Below are 17,169 nucleotides of genomic sequence, written 5' to 3' on the forward strand. Positions count from 1 at the left end.
CACAAGCTTCCGTCTTCAGGTGGAACCGTCACAGCCCGACAGCTGTATCAAGTGATGAAGTGATACAGCTGTCGGGCTGTGACGGTTCCACCTGAAGACGAAAGCTTGTGTTGCCTCCGAAACGTCGTGATTTTTATTTTATTTTTTATTTTATTTTACTTTTATTAATTTGAAATTTTTACCTACGTGACTTTACCGAAAAAACCTAAGAATAAAAATTGGAGTCACTTGTGACTGCCCGTAATCCCAACCAGAATCTATGAGCGGTTACCACCTATAGAAAGACACTTAGTGACCCGACTGTGCAGAGTTTGAGCGTCTCTTCTCATGAACATGGATTTCCTCCTGTTACTATGTTTGCCTCCATAAATAGGCACTTTTCCCCCTTTTATCTATGTACGTATGTATGTTGAGCTTCTTTCACACCATACGTAGCCAACCATGCTAATCTTACAAGCAAATATAATGTGATGAGGCACAGGTAATTACCATTTAGGACACTTAACATCCAGTTAGGCTTCATGAGTACATAGGAAATGTTAATTAATGTCAATAATAATAATAATATATATTTTCATTTTTGTCTCAATTGGATCCCAGTGTGCTATTGGCATCATGTCACCAGATGAAGAATCCCTACATATGTCTTGCAGAGACGTACGACCCTTCATTTCCGAGAATGGCTCATGGAAGTGGACATCCCAGGTTAAACTAAAACTATACTTGACATTGTATTTTACCAGGTAAGGCTCACTGAGCTATATTTCAGAAGTGACCTGGTCGCAAATGAAAGCTCCACGAAGTGGCTTATCATCTCGTGGAAATTAATCGCAGCCAAATACTCTAAACGCATGTTTATAAATGTGGAGGGAAAAACCAGAGGGACTAGAGAAAAATCCACACAACCATGGGGAGAACATGCAAACTCCAAATATACAAGCTTCAGGGTCGCGATTAAACCGACGAGCTCCTGCACACCAAGCGAGGTTGTTAACATCTCTCCACCGCTGCACCGTTACACAGAGCAACAGGGCAGGAAGGGGGGGATGTCACGTAACATTAAAATCTATATTTTAATTTTCAGAGATGGAATTTAGCCAAATGAACATCAAAAGTTTTAAAAATATGTTTGTCCAGCTGGCTTTCCCATAGTTCAACAGACTAACCTGCTCGTAGTCACTGTAAGAGATTAATATATATATATGGTCAATGAATCAAGCTTCTAATGTTTCTGCAAAAAAAGGCAACAGATAACACAACACATATCTTCTGCCACCCGTCTGCAAACCCTGTAATTATTTTTGATGAGTGCCTCTGGCCTAGTGTTACAAGGTCTATACAGTGCAGTACACACTGCGCGTGGAACAAGCAAAACCTTTATTTTGCAAAAACCTGCTCTGACGCATGCACCGGAGTCACAATGGCAATGTCCTGTTTTGCATGTTCTATTTGTATCGTCTAATTCTGTTTATTTATCTCTTGCAAGTGCATCACACCTGAATTTGAGCCATTTTGCTGGCCTCGTGATGTCGGCGTGTTTGTTTTACACTGCCAACATAAACCCCGACAGATAATTATCGGAGCCAAGTGGAAACCCGTGAGCCACTGCACGTCAATCAACTCCTCCAGCCACTAGGATTGCCACCTGTCCTGATTTTTCCAGAACCGTCTGCTTTTCGAGGTAGCTCTCCTGGGTAGCCTGTCGAGAATGTGTAACTATTTCCGTTTTTTGTCGTAACCAGACGCTTGCGTGTGGTTCTCTCCTCTTCCGGTTTTGCTAGATTTTCCTTTTTCCTTGATACTCGACGGTAACAACCTAACCGCCCACACCACTCTACCATGCCATCCTCCAGCTCTTTCCAAGTCAAAGAACGAGGATGTCGGTACGCTACGGACAAGCGCCATTAAACACAGCCGACGTGCCATGGTGACCTTGTTGAATCAAGACACCTGCCCCAATCTCTCTCTTTAAGCTATGAATTTATTTGGTGGCGTATCATGGTTGGCTGGGTCCTAGTACAAGGAATGAAATTAGGTCCCCTCTTCGCGGTTTGAGGTCCGTGGCCACCCTGATAAATATTGCGGGCCTATTAACCGTAAATACAGTGGATGCCCTCTTGAACGTGGTTCATTAATTGGCTGCTGCTTCGTTATTTATATATTTCTTGACCGTCGGCCATTGTCCCTTCTAGCCATGACACATCCTAAACAGGTCCACTGACTTTTCTTAACAGTTTGAACAGTGTTTAAAAGGTAAACTATATATACTGTACTCACAAAGAGAATGTGGGGACGCGCGCTGAATGTGGAAAGGATGGTTTTGTGTGCTCATTTTTATTAGAGAGATAAATTGATTGAACTCTTAATGCCGTCTGAAAGGATGAGCGTATGGAAAATTAATTATTAAAATGCCATGTATTATAATGCAGCACTGTATATCGCATTAGGAATATCCATATAATTTTAAAAGCAGGGAAGGCATGCAAATTGCACATGCTGGCAACTTTCGGCTGGATAATCCTTGGCGCGGTCCAATGTTTACGACTTAAAAATTAATGCTCGTAAAATTTTAAGAAATCAATACGTAAAGCTCACATTAACAAGACATTGATTAATAATTAACAGTCTGTTTGCTAATCAAGCACGTACAAAGAAGCTGCCCAGGTGCAGGCGTGTTGGCTTTGCGGTCGCATCACGAGATGAAAACGCCAGTTGGTCCGAGGAGGTGCGTTGGGCCGACAATCAAGCAAGTGTGCGCTGGCCGGGCTCTTGTCCCAACACACAGCAGTGTTGCTCCACATTCGCATTACTTATGAAGCATCGAACGAATGGACGGCTTCATTAATTCAGAAATACGTACCCAATCTGGGCTTGGGCAGAGTGTGCAAATCCGACGCTCTGCAATCACCAGCAATTCAATAAACTGTCACAATTCGAGGTTGTGGTCTGAGTCAAACATTAATTATTTTTTGTGGCTCGTTCCTACCACCGACATTTGCCGTTGCGTTTGTTTGATTCAATAGCCCAAAAGCAGCATTAACATAACACTCGCATGTAATTTTCATAAATGTCAATGAACGTGACAATGCATCGTATCGTTAGCTTGCCAATTCACCGATGAATCGAAGCATGTTCACATGTCCAGTAAAAATTGTGTCCGGCGTGAAACAAAGATCTAGAGCCCTTTGACCCTTTCAAAGTAATCCTTTGATGGGTGCCAAGAGGAGATCAAAGTTGTCTATTTCTGTGTCCCTGTGTCTCTGTCCCCCCCCCGCCCTCCATCTGCGCAGGGCCCCATGTTGACTCAGCTCAGCCTGAGGGCTCCAAAGATCTTGGTAGGGACCACAATTGCCGCACCAGACTCATACATTTTTGGCGCCCTTCACAGCTTTGTGTCCTGGGCGGCCACCCTGATTGCCCACCCCTAAAGGCCAGCCCTGCTCTCGTATCTTGTTTTCTCCACATGCCAAGCACAGGCACTCTGACAGTGCTTATCGTACACAGTGCTTCACGTAAAGTCTGGACTGGAAGAGTATTTTTTTTCGATGGAATGGAGCCTGCGTGCCGACTATGTGATACAAAGGTGCCCTGTCATAACCTTAATTGTTGGAAAAAAAAACGATCAAGTTAAAATACCATTTTCATTAACATGGATTTACTTTAAATCTCCATTACAGTACTGACGTATTATCTAGAGAACACTTTGTTTCTGATGATGTAATTCACTCGCACAATTTGTATGTGGAAGCCAGCATGAATACCATCACCTACAAATGTCTATGTACAAAAAGAATGGATCATCCCATTACCCCGTGGCACCTACTCTTGTGTATTACACACACACACATATATGTTTATGGCTACACAGCCTTTGTCACTTCTGAGTTTTCATTTTATTTTTTGTGAATCCCCTATCTCCCCTGTGTGACTTCCATACTCAGATGAGTCCGTTTGCCCCACAGCAGCAGACTGCACTCAGTGTAAAACCGATTCTACGAGATATCTCGTTGCTATGGCGATGAAATGCAGCCGCACTAGTTAAGTGCATTTGGGCATCCATTAATTTGGTTAGCGTTGAGGCGGCCTGCTTTTTGAAACGTGAATGTAGCCACGCAGGGTCAATAACGAAAAAAAAATAGGCCGCGCGCTATACGTTTCCCAAAACCAAAAAACAAAGAACCTGGCAATACAAACCTCCCAAAGCTTGTTGTTACCTGAGGCTGTTCTTGACTTATGGACACATTGCGTTCATGAGTCAGAACACTATAATGTAACTGTATTTAAAGATCCGTACGGGTGAGTGTTTATGAAGTGTGTTACGGTTTGACATAAGCCTGTGCGCAAACACAAAAAAAATATTTCCGTTCCCGCCCCACCCTCTTGGCCCAATATGTGACATACGATCATTCAGTAGAATATAACTGTCAATAAATAAAGTGTCGTGCCCGGATAAAGTGTCAATGGGACAAAGCAGCTGTTGGCACAGGACTAGCATGGTCTTTTTTTATATTGTTTATATTGAACCCAAAACCGTGATCATGACAGAGGGCTCAAACGTGGAATTTTAAATAGGGCTGTGGCAGGAGATGGGATGCCACTAACCCTTGCTACAAAAGTGGAAACTACAGAATAACAAAAAAATCCGTTCTAAAGCTGGAGGGTCAGTAGGTGAGGGTGCTCGGTGTGGATGGGTGGATGTCGCAACAACTGGATCCAATGCAAGTGTAAACATTGGGGACGACATCGTCTGAATACCACACCATTTTCAAAACAATAGCATTGGAATTAAGAGGGCAATAAAAATATGAGACAGTCAGCGGTAGACACATCTTACCCCGACACCTAAAAGGAGCTGGTTAACAGAAGGGAATAGCAGACTCTGGAAACAGGACCAGAATCTGTATTTATACTGCAGGAATCCGATGAGCTATCACGCTCTTTTTCACAGCGGAGAAACATAACGTAGACATCATCCAATTGGAGGGTGTCAGTGTTATACGCTTCAGTTGGTGGGGCAGATCCTTCGGGTGCCCATTAAAAGCCTTCACCATCGACAGCCTCAGAAGTGATACCGTGCTGTTGAGGCTTGATAATTAAAAGTGTGCCGGTGTACAATTGTCGGCTAGACCTCGATGCCCCCCCCCCCTCACAACGCCCCACTATCCCCCGGGTTCATCAATGACTATGACAGAACACGGATTTTAAGATTCTGCTATTAACCTATGAAGCTTTGAAAGGGCTCACCCCACATTATCTTCTTAGGTTTTTTCGGTAAAGTCACGTAGAAAGTAAAATAAAATAAAAACAAAAATCACGACGTTTCGGAGGCAACACAAGTCTCCGTCATCAGGTGGGACCGTCACAGCCAGATTAGCTGTATCAAGTGAGGCAATGATTCAAGATGTAATCCCTTAAAAGCGAGTTGAGGGGGGAGGGAGAGGGAGGGGGGAGCTCATCAGACTATGGTAGCCAATGAAAGGAACGTATCGGGAGGGAGGGGGGGCGAGGCCAAAAGGGTGGGCGATGGAGGTGGAAGCATTACTTGCATGAACTAATACATTTATATATTCCAGGTGCTTAAGATATTCTGATTCCCGAACCGCTCAGCACTCCCAGGTCTGGGTTGCGCTGTGTTGGTGATCGGGCTTTTGTTGGCGTGACACCCAAGCCATGGAACGCTTTGCCACTTGAAATCAGGAAATCAGAGTCGGTAGATATATTTAAGTCTATACTCTTTGGTTCTTTCGGTAAAGTCACGTAGGTATAAAATAAAATCAATCACGACGTTTCGTGCGCAAACACAAGAGTCCGTCCCACCTGATGACGGACGCTTGTGTTGCGCCTGAAGCGTCGTGATTGATTTTATTTTATACCTACGTGACTTTACCGAAAAAACCCCAAAAGTATGGATTCCTGCAGTCACGAAAGCTTCAAATCAAGATATTTAAGTCTTCTTTGAAAACCCATCTCTTTAAACTGGCCTTCCCTCGTTTGTTTGGTCGGTTGCCCTGGTTCTGTTTTTCTTTCCTGCTTTTCATGCATTGCACATTGAGATTATAGGATGGAATGCGCATTATACATTTGAATTATTATATGTCAGCTGACATCTCCCTGCTTGGGGTTGTGTCATGTCTCCAATGATGCACCAGAGGTAGAGAATCAGGTAGTAAACTGCTTACTGGTTAAGTGCACTCATTATTTCCTATAACGTTAAACATATCGATAGTTACATTGTGTATATATATACTGTGTATATATTCAGTATACAAACTGAAACCTTTTACAAGGAATCATGTCTGCATTAACCACAATACTTGGTGGTCAGAATGCAAACAAAAAACATATTCCGATAATATATGCATTGTCTTTGAAACTGATTAGTCCACGCAGAGACAGCTTTCTTTTGAGCCTAGTCTCAAAAGGGTGATGGACCAGAGAATGCCAAATGGCGAACAGCATAAAGACAACGCACTATCAGAGTAAAGAGAGCTCGGGGGAGCAGCTACATCATGGGATCTCCTTTGCCAGTACCAAAATATGAGAATCGGTTTCCCCATTTTTTCTGTCAACAAAACAGCTGTTAAGATGTTAAAACACCAAACTGAAACCTTTTACAAGGAATCATGTCTGCATTAACCACAATACGTGTGGTCAGAATGCAAACAAAAAACATACTCTGATAACACCAGTCAACACACTTTTTCTGGCATAAGGTATTCCAACGGTTTTAAGGTAATTTTGGGGTGCTGATTCCAAATCTGGCATCAGTTTTTGTCTATCACATCAGGATTTGAAAATAATTTTATCTACATAAAATTATATTATAAACACACTATCCTAAAAATACAGCACCATATTTTAACACTAAAGCCGTCACTGACTCGCAACAACTTGCAATCATAAGTGACAGAGTTAATTTCGGGTGAAATCAATGAAAATGGGGTATGCCGATAGCATCAAAATGAGATGTGATAGAGCAAATCTGAGATCAGATTTGGAATCAGCACCCTGAAATTAGTCTAAAACAGCTGCAAAAGTCCAGGCCAGAAATTTTTTTTGGTTGACCCGTGTAATAGATGCATTGCTTACGTTGGGCACTCACGTGACACTCACCACAAGGTTTCCGAATATGAGCACCATCATGAAGACAACGATGCAGAGTGGCTGGCCCGCGAGCTCCATGCAGATCCACATGTTCTCGATCCACTCGCCGCACAGGATGCGGAAGACGATAAGGAAGGAGTGAAAGAAGTCCCGCATGTGCCAGCGCAGGGGACACTCGTTGGGAATGGTCTGCATCGCCTTATTTTCATCGTAGTGCTTCGCGAAGAGCTGCACGCCCACCACGGCGAAGATGAAGACGACGATGACCAGGACGACGGTGAGGTTGCCCAGGGCCCCCACGGAGTTGCCGATGATCTTAATGAGGGCGTTCATCGTGGGCCACGACTTGGCTAGCTTGAACACCCTCAGCTGCGGAGAGAGAGTTGCCAAAGTGACAGACAGATCGTCAACGCAGCCTTCGAGGACAGGTGGGACGCACGCCGTTGGCGAGAGCCTATTGAAGCCGGCAGGGCCGGCACACACGGGGGTGCCATGACCAGCGCCGCGTCCGGCCGCCTTTATTTCTCCCCAGCGCCGTTGATGCCATTAGTAGGTTACTCATTTAAGACTGACTCGACCTAGGGAAGGTCCAGGAAGGGATCTGATAATACTGGGCATTGATATTAGTTGTGGTCGGGAAATCAAACTGGTTGCTGGGTGTGCAGTGCGGTATGTTTCCTACGGCACCACCGCTCCCCACAAGACAAGCACAGAGGATATACACCTTGCAGGTATGACATCCGTAGTAGCAAGTGTCAGATACATTTTGCTTAAGCAGGTGGGAACCCAAGAGATCAGGATAGTTTCATTTTTAACAGTGACCTGGGGCAATTAATCTGCCAGTATGGGGGGCAACGATTATTGCATATAATCCCAATTTAGTAATTTTCAGTGTAATTTTCGTGTTTGGCAAATATGGAGACGTTTAACACGTAGGTTTACGTGACCAATATCATCCATAATATAGGTTTTTATGGGTTAGAGCGCGTAAATATAAATGTGTCATTAAACTCACCACCACCCAACACAGCCAATTAGTAAGGGTTGTCACGTAAACAGGACGTGCCAATTCGTTACTAGTACAGCACACCGGTGTACTGGAGAGCAAATCTACAATCTGAGTACGACGTTTCGCCAATAATTAAAACTAGCATCATCAGCCAGATTTGTGGCTGATTTGTAGCTATGTTACAATCATCATCAGCTATGGTCAATCCACTGCTGGGCCTTCTCAAGTCCTACCTCTCAAGATCCTGCAATACAACGATCCACCTCGCACCAACATGCAAACCGATTTCATGGCTCCATCTCCCCGGTCGGTGTACTCTGGGATGCGTTGGATTACTTATCTGCCACTCCATTGCTATTCTCTGCCCAAGCCCACTTTGCTTTTCCTAACAGTTTTCTTGGTGTCCATGAACCTCTGTTTGGTTTCTCTTATCCATGTGATCCTCATTATGTCTCTTAATGTAATTCCAAGCATGCATCTCTACACGTACCTGTCAAAGTTTGCTCAGTGGGAGCTCGCTTATTCTCCTCTGCTGCCTCTATGGTCTGGAACTACTCCATTCCACCAGCCATCTGTGCTGTCAACTCCCTGCCTCTGTTCAAGTCCAGGCTCACGACAATATTATTTTTTCCTTGTCCTGTGTCCCGACTGCCTCTTACTCTCCACAGAATCACATGTACCCGCCACTTCCGTCACAGTGTCCTGAGATGCAGTCGCATTCAGAACGACGCTACATAAATCCACGTTGCAGCGCATTGCACAAATTGTATTGCCCTGTCGCCAGTGCTGTGTCGGGGCCGGGAGCCTGGCACGGACTGCCTCTTACTCTCCACAGAATCACATGTACCCGCCACTTCTGTCACAGCGTTCTGAGATGCAGTCGCATTCAGAACGACGCTACATAAATCCACGCTGCAGCGCATTGCACAAATTGTATTGCCCTGTCGCCAGTGCTGTGTCGGGGGGCCAGTAGCCTGGCACGGACTGCCTCACCAGGCGGAAGGAGCGCAGCACGGAGAGGCCATCGACGCCGGTCAGGCCCAGCTCCACGAAGCTGAGCGTCACGATGCACGAGTCGAAGATGTTCCACTTCTGCTGGAAGTAGTAGAATGGGTCGAGCGCAACCAGCTTCAGCACCATCTCCGCAGCAAAGATGGCGGTGAAGAGCTTCAGATGGCAGCGTAGCGAGGGCAGGAGGAGGATGTTGGGGGGGAGGGGGGTGGAGACAATGGTAGGGAGAGGGAAAAAATATTTTAAATTTGTTAACGTATCGTTGAGGTTATTCCGCGTACTCGGGGAGTAATTTCAGTCACGTCTGTTGGGAACGGCGAACCGGAAAATATTTCTACATCCGGCACACCACATCCTACCATGACTAACATCAGTGGTGAGTGACATCTGGACCAGCCCTGGTCTCAACCTTTACCAACCCACACCACCCAGTGTGATGAAATATGGTCAAACAAACCCCCATCACCAACACCGCATGAGGAAGCCTTCATCCATCAAAAGATTGACAAAGGGCTCAAAGTGTTGTTATTATTATTATTCAACTTAAATGATAAGTTAAACAGAGGTGCAATTGATGACGACGGTGACGACCACAATGATGACGACGACGATGATGACAATGATGACGGTTATATTAAACCGGGATATGAAATGTGCTGCCCAACTTTTTTTTTCCACCTCGCTTCTGGAATTAGCGGTCGAGGGCTTTTGAAGTCCCATGTTAAAGAAGCATTAACCACTGTGGATGTTGACTGAATTTCAGATGAAGGGGCTAAGCCTGTCTGGCCTGGTGAATTGCGCACTCACACGCAGCAGCTGTTGATGATGCTGTTGATGATGATGATGACGATGTTGCCACAATTGTAATAGTTTTTTTGGAGGCCGGTGCTGACCGCGGTAATTGTCAGCCCATGGAAAACGTCAACAATGGCCACAGCTGTGTGCGCCGGCAGTAACCGCCTCAGATGGTTCGGCTAGCACCTCGCGATGGAACACAGCCAAGTTTAACGGCTCCGTGTGCCCACCATACCACGGCATGACACTTACCCACGGCTTACAGAACCCGCCGTGCATGGTAATGGTCTTAATGTGTTCCCATTAAACCCATCCTGGGTCTGTTATTCGATTAAGGCTGCATCAGTGCAGCAGTAGGCAGCTTAAAATCACTTCCACAAACCCTGCCCTGTCCAAAACAAGGCGGCCCGGCTTTCTGAGACATCCCACATTGAACTTGCAACAAACAAGTTGCTGCGAGGCATCCCACAATGGTGCAGCTTCTGATACAATAGAGCCCGGAAACATCATGATGCATATGCCTCACCCCCCCCCTTCCACTGCTTGCATTTGTATAGTGTGATCTTTTTAGATGATGCATGAGTCCCTGTTGTACATTTCAATGATGTAATACGAACCCTGATGTGTGGTCAAAGATTAAGACAAATTGTTACAATTGACTCACAGAGGTATACCTCGTAGAAAAATATATATAATGGAACGTAATGCACAGCCCTTTTTCATTCTATCTTTGAAGTTTTCGTGACTGCAAGGATCCATACTCTTTGGTTCTTTTGGTAAAGTCACGTAGGTGAAAATAAAAATAAAAAATAATAAAATAAAAATAAATAAATTAAATTAATTTAATTATTGTAGTTATTTTATTTATTATATTTTTAATTATTTGTATTATTTTTTTTATTTTCACCTACGTGACTTTACCGAAAGAATCAAAGAGTATAGCCCTTTTTCAATCCACTCTTGGACGAAGGACTCACGGTACCGTGCAGTTATGGGGTTATTTTACTCTACTTTACTACGTATTTTACTCAACTTTACCACGTATTTTACTCTACTTTACCACGTATTTTACTCTACTTTACCACGTATTTTACTCTACTTTACCACGTATTTTACTCTACTTTACCACGCTGGTCAGTGTGGGTTGGTGATGATAGTGCCCAAGACCAGTTCAGGTGTCACTCGCCATTGATGTTCGGCACAGCTGGATATCAAACTGAGGTCACTGGGTTGGTAGCGTCGTGCGTGAACCACTGCACAACTGCTCCACCCGATGACTCACATATATCATACATATCCGACACTTGTCAAAGCTTTAAAACACTTATGGAAATTTGCCATTCATTGAAACATTTTAGCTTGGAATAGCATCGGCTGATTCAAGCATATGGTACACCTCGCGAAAAGGGGGTTTTAAATGACCAATATTTGCTTTCCTCTGATTGCAAAGGAAAGGGAGGCGAAGGGGCACGAGCTCTGCTGAGCTGTCCCGGAAGTGGTGCGGCACATGGCTTGCGTCGTCTGATTTCTACTGCTCGTGGAAACGCTGCACGGCTGCTGCGAGACCTCCTCCGCCCACCGCGATCGCATCTCACTGACCTTGTTGCCGGTGTCCAGCATCGTTTGAAATTCAGGCTTCATGGGGTAGTGCTCCATGGCCATGAACACCGTGTTGATGACGATGCAGAGGGTGATGAAGAGGTCGAAGAAGGGGTCCATGACCACTATCTTGGCCAGCCGCTTCACCCTCATCCAGAACGGGCAGCAGGTCCAGATGAGGAACTTGTTGACGAATCTGTCCCAGCACGGCGGGCACTTGGTCTTCTTCTCTTCTTCTGAACACAAAGCCCGGCACAGTCAGGTCACTGCCACTGCTAGGGATTCCACACTTTTGCGTGCCTCTGTTAAATCAGGGGTGGGAAACCTTTTCTTTACTGATGGCTGAATATGATGTTCAGGCAAACTTTGGTGGGCCACACAATAACTTCATGTGTCAATCGCTTCTGGTAGCGGTGGCGATGGTGTTATCCACAGCCGATCGACTGGTGTAGCGGGAGTGATGGTGTTATCCACAGCCGATCGACTGGTGTAGCGGGAGTGATGGTGTTAACCACAGCCGATCGACTGGTGTAGTGGGAGTGATGGTGTTATCCACAGCCGATCGACTGGTGTAGTGGGAGTGATGGTGTTATCCACAGCCGATCGACTGGTGTAGTGGGAGTGATGGTCTTATCCACAGCCGATCGACTGGTGTAGTGGGAGTGATGGTGTTATTCACAGCCGATCGACTGGTGTAGTGGGAGTGATGGTGTTATCCACAGCTGATCGACTGGTGTAGTGGGAGTGATGGTGTTATTCACAGCCGATCGACTGGTGTAGCGGGAGTGATGGTGTTAACCACAGCCGATCGACTGGTGTAGTGGGAGTGATGGTCTTATCCACAGCCGATCGACTGGTGTAGTGGGAGTGATGGTGTTATCCACAGCCGATCGACTGGTGTAGTGGGAGTGATGGTGTTATCCACAGCCAATCGACTGGTGTAGCGGGAGTGATGGCGTTATCCACAGCCGATCGACTGGTGTAGCGGGAGTGATGGTGTTGTCCACAGCCGATCGACTGGTGTAGCGGGAGTGATGGTGTTATCCACAGCCGATCGACTGGTGTAGCGGGAGTGATGGTGTTATCCACAGCCGATCGACTGGTGTAGCGGGAGTGATGGTGTTATCCACAGCCGATCGACTGGTGTAGCGGGAGTGAGGGTGTTATCCACAGCCAATCGACTGGTGTAGCGGGAGTGATGGTGTTATCCACAGCCAATCGACTGGTGTAGCGGGAGTGATGGTGTTAACCACAGCCGATCGACTGGTGTAGTGGGAGTGATGGTGTTATCCACAGCCGATCGACTGGTGTAGTGGGAGTGATGGTGTTATCCACAGCCGATCGACTGGTGTAGTGGGAGTGATGGTGTTATCCACAGCCGATCGACTGGTGTAGCGGGAGTGATGGTGTTATCCACAGCTGATCGACTGGTGTAGCGGGAGTGATGGTGTTGTCCACAGCCGATCGACTGGTGTACCGGGAGTGACGGTGTTGTCCACAGCCGATCGACTGGTGTAGCGGGAGTGATGGTGTTATCCACAGCTGATCGACTGGTGTTGCGGGAGTGATGGTGTTATCCACAGCGAATCGACTGGTGTAGCGGGAGTGATGGTGTTATCCACAGCCGATCGACTGGTGTAGCGGGAGTGATGGTGTTGTCCACAGCCGATCGACTGGTGTAGCGGGAGTGACGGTGTTGTCCACAGCCGATCGACTGGTGTAGCGGGAGTGATGGTGTTGTCCACAGCCGATCGACTGGTGTAGCGGGAGTGACGGTGTTGTCCACAGCCGATCGACTGGTGTAGCGGGAGTGATGGTGTTGTCCACAGCCGATCGACTGGTGTAGCGGTAGTGATGTGTTATCCACAGCCGATCGACTGGTGTAGCGGGAGTGATGGTGTTGTCCACAGCCGATCGACTGGTGTAGCGGGAGTGATGGTGTTATCCACAGCCGATCGACTGGTGTAGCGGGAGTGATGTGTTATCCACAGCCGATCGACTGGTGTAGCGGGAGTGATGGTGTTATCCACAGCCGATCGACTGGTGTAGCGGGAGTGAGGGTGTTAACCACAGCCGATCGACTGGTGTAGCGGGAGTGATGGTGTTAACCACAGCCAATCGACTGGTGTAGCGGGAGTGATGTGTTATCCACAGCCGATCGACTGGTGTAGCGGGAGCGATGGTGTTATCCACAGCTGATTGACTGGTGTAGTGGGAGTGATGGTGTTAACCACAGCCGATCGACTGGTGTAGCGGGAATTAAGTTGTTAACTACAGCCAATCGACTGGTGTAGCGAGAGTGATGATGTTATCCACAGCCGATTGACTGGTGTAGCGGGAGTGATGGTGTTAACCACAGCCGATCGACTGGTGTAGCGGAAGTGATGGTGTTAACCACAGCCGATCGACTGGTGTAGCGGGAGTGAGGGTGTTAACCACAGCCGATCGACTGGTGTAGCGGGAGTGATGGTGTTAACCACAGCCAATCGACTGGTGTAGCGGGAGTGATGTGTTATCCACAGCCGATCGACTGGTGTAGCGGGAGCGATGGTGTTATCCACAGCTGATTGACTGGTGTAGTGGGAGTGATGGTGTTAACCACAGCCGATCGACTGGTGTAGCGGGAATTAAGTTGTTAACTACAGCCAATCGACTGGTGTAGCGAGAGTGATGGTGTTATCCACAGCCGATTGACTGGTGTAGCGGGAGTGATGGTGTTAACCACAGCCGATCGACTGGTGTAGCGGAAGTGATGGTGTTAACCACAGCCGATCGACTGGTGTAGCGGGAGTGAGGGTGTTAACCACAGCCGATCGACTGGTGTAGCGGGAGTGATGGTGTTAACCACAGCCAATCGACTGGTGTAGCGGGAGTGATGTGTTATCCACAGCCGATCGACTGGTGTAGCAGGAGTGATGGTGTTATCCACAGCCGATCGACTGGTGTAGCAGGAGTGATGTGTTATCCACAGCCGATCGACTGGTGTAGCGGGAGTGATGGTGTTAACCACAGCCGATCGACTGGTGTAGCGGGAGTGATGGTGTTATCCACAGCTAATCGACTGGTGTAGCGGGAGTGATGGTGTTAACCACAGCCAATCGACTGGTGTAGCGGGAGTGATGGTGTTAACCACAGCCGATTGACTGGTGTAGCGGGAGTGATGGTGTTATCCACAGCCGATCGACTGGTGTAGCGGGAGTGATGGTGTTAATCACAGCCGATCGACTGGTGTAGCGGGAGTGATGGTGTTAACCACAGCAACCAATGACGAGCGGTCTCTGCCTGAGAAACGGCTGCGAGGCACCCAGGCACTTCGTTTTATGCGTTTAAGTGTTCCCTCGTTATATGCGAGGGATACGTTCCAGAGATGCTCCTGAATAGCATATTTTCCGGATAACATTGGGTGACAAAAGGCAATATTTTTAATGAATTACCTTAAATACAAAAATAAGCTATTAAATAGCTAACAAATGATCATAACACAACTAAATGAGAATGTTTATAATAAACATAAGGTAAATATGAATACATATGAAGGTGATAGTTTATAAATTACTTCCCTTAAATTATGATGACGCTATGCATCATCAGTTTATTGCATGACTTTCGGGCATCACATTTCCCCTAATCACTTTCTCTCTCTCGCGCGAGATGCAGTTCCTGATGCCATTCGCATCAGATAGCCAAATTCGCGGAAAGCAGGTTTTGTGAATAATGAGGGAATACTGGTGCACAATTTTTGTGGCTTTCGCAAATCACTTCCTGGTTAGATTTAAGCAATGTTTCTGTACTCGGGTCGAATAATTATAATGATCGTGTCACCGAGGTGCTGAGTCCCGTGTTGTGCCAACGTGAATGCCAGGCTGTGAGTTGGTATTGATCACCACAGCCAGAGACAGTGACCGAGAGAGCAGTGGACTGGCTCTAGGTTTGCAGTCGGGTGTTAAATGACAATTATCTCTTGAGCAACAGCCCTTCTCAGATGCACGGTGGGCAATGCTCTTTCTGGAGAGATTTAACACTCGATTATACGTCTCACAGCCTGATGCGCAAATCACATTTGGAAAAAAATATTTAAAATATCCTTTAAAAGATGTTGCACAGCAAATTTTAGGGCATTTGCAAAGTTAAGTGATGGGCAAATGGCTTGTGTGCTCCCTGACCACAAATCGCAAAACCCCCGAGGAATGTTACCTTCAATGGCACTTATTGCACTCATCGCACGCTCCCGGCTGATAGGATCATCCAAAAAATCTGCCGAAATCTGAAAAGAATCAGACCTCATTCTCATGGTTCCTTCAAATCCCTGTGGAGAACAACACAAACAACATAAGAGTGTGCCAAGTACAGAGTGTAAAATCCACTATCGCTATCCTCACATCATCGACTTCTTTGTCAGTTTAATTTTGTGCTTTTTAAAGGAAAACTGCCACGAAGTGTCGCTCAAAATAAAATCTTCAAAAGAGTAATTCACATCACCTTATAACATACATACAAATATAGTAAGCTCATGTTTTAAGCAATGGCACTTTTTCAGAGAACTACTCACGTCAAATTCTGCCACAATGAGCACATGAGCTGGAAGTCTAAAAGACGGTACTCATCTACATTTTAAGAAATGTAATTCTGTGCGTAAGTCACATGACTTACACGATTGATTTTCATTTCACCAGGGCATGTAAGGGGTAATTCTATCAGGAATTAAATAGGGACCTATGATATTGATTTTGAGCTTCGTTTGACCTAGTTTAAAATAATTAATAACCAGAACCAAATATTTTCACTGTGAGGGTAGATTGAGTCTTTTAGAGTGGAAGGAGGGGGGGGGACTTCATTAAAATCAGAATATTTATTTATACTCGAGGAATCCAATGAGCTATCAAGCTCTTTTTCACAGACGTCCAGTCGTGAAATTTCAGCTATTTCAGTGACATTAAAGTGATTTTTATCAAACAGTGACGTTTCACAGGAATCTCCCAGTATTACAATAGGTTTTACCCTTTCTGGCAATAAAACAGGTGTTAAGATGCTCAAACATCAATTAAAAACCTTTTTTTGCAAGGAATCATGTCTGTGTAAGGGATGTCAGGGTAAGGATTCCCGCCAAAAGGAGGGAGGCGGTGGAGTGGGAACAGTGGGGGAGGAGCAGGTGAGCAGATATGGGAGGGGGGCTGAGGGGGTGGAGGGGGGCGGCTAAAGAGCTGGCAGGGGACGGAGCGAGAAGGCTGGAGGCAAGATAGGCTGGGGGAGAAGCAATGGACGAACCCCCTGCAACCTTGTGTCGGCTCTACTTTACATCTGGTGGCAGTGGTGGTTCCCGACAATGGCTACAAAGAAGAACCTCCGTGGAAAAGAGGAAGCAGGGGCCGGGGACCCCCCAGGGTTAAGGCAACAAGAGGACCTGCTCACGGGAGCAGCAGCAGCAGGGGGCCCCGGACCCCATGGAGGGCCGCATGGCCCACATGGAGCGGGCGCTGCAGGAGCTACTGCGTGGGCTCCCTGTGGGGGGCCCGCCGGTGCTGGGACCCCCTCTCCCACTCATTGCGCTACTGGAGGAGGCGCCATGTCATGTCAGCAGCTGCCGCTGCTCCTGCCAAGGCCACCAGGGCCAAACACCCAATGGGGTGAGCAGGTGGCAGAACTGGCACGCC

At 46.6% G+C, this 17,169-nt stretch overlaps 1 protein-coding gene across 1 annotated transcript in view; it reads right to left on the reverse strand.

Annotated features, from left to right (window-relative positions):
- Positions 1 to 11,745, reverse strand: part of LOC144720994 (sodium channel protein type 2 subunit alpha-like) — a 42,426-nt gene extending 30,681 nt beyond the window's left edge. Inside the window, exons 1-3 of the mRNA XM_078598252.1 lie at positions 11,519 to 11,745; positions 9,107 to 9,280; positions 7,114 to 7,473 (exon numbers count right to left, since the gene is read on the reverse strand). Coding sequence (XP_078454378.1) covers positions 7,114 to 7,473; positions 9,107 to 9,280; positions 11,519 to 11,671 — 687 coding nt within the window. The 5' untranslated portion in view covers positions 11,672 to 11,745. The remainder of the gene's footprint in view (positions 1 to 7,113; positions 7,474 to 9,106; positions 9,281 to 11,518) is intronic.
- Between the last annotated feature and the right edge of the window lie 5,424 nt (positions 11,746 to 17,169).

The sequence above is a fragment of the Lampetra planeri genome, chromosome 10 (genome assembly GCF_965212315.1).
Source record: "Lampetra planeri chromosome 10, kcLamPlan1.2.h2, whole genome shotgun sequence".
Classification (NCBI taxonomy): domain Eukaryota; kingdom Metazoa; phylum Chordata; class Hyperoartia; order Petromyzontiformes; family Petromyzontidae; genus Lampetra; species Lampetra planeri.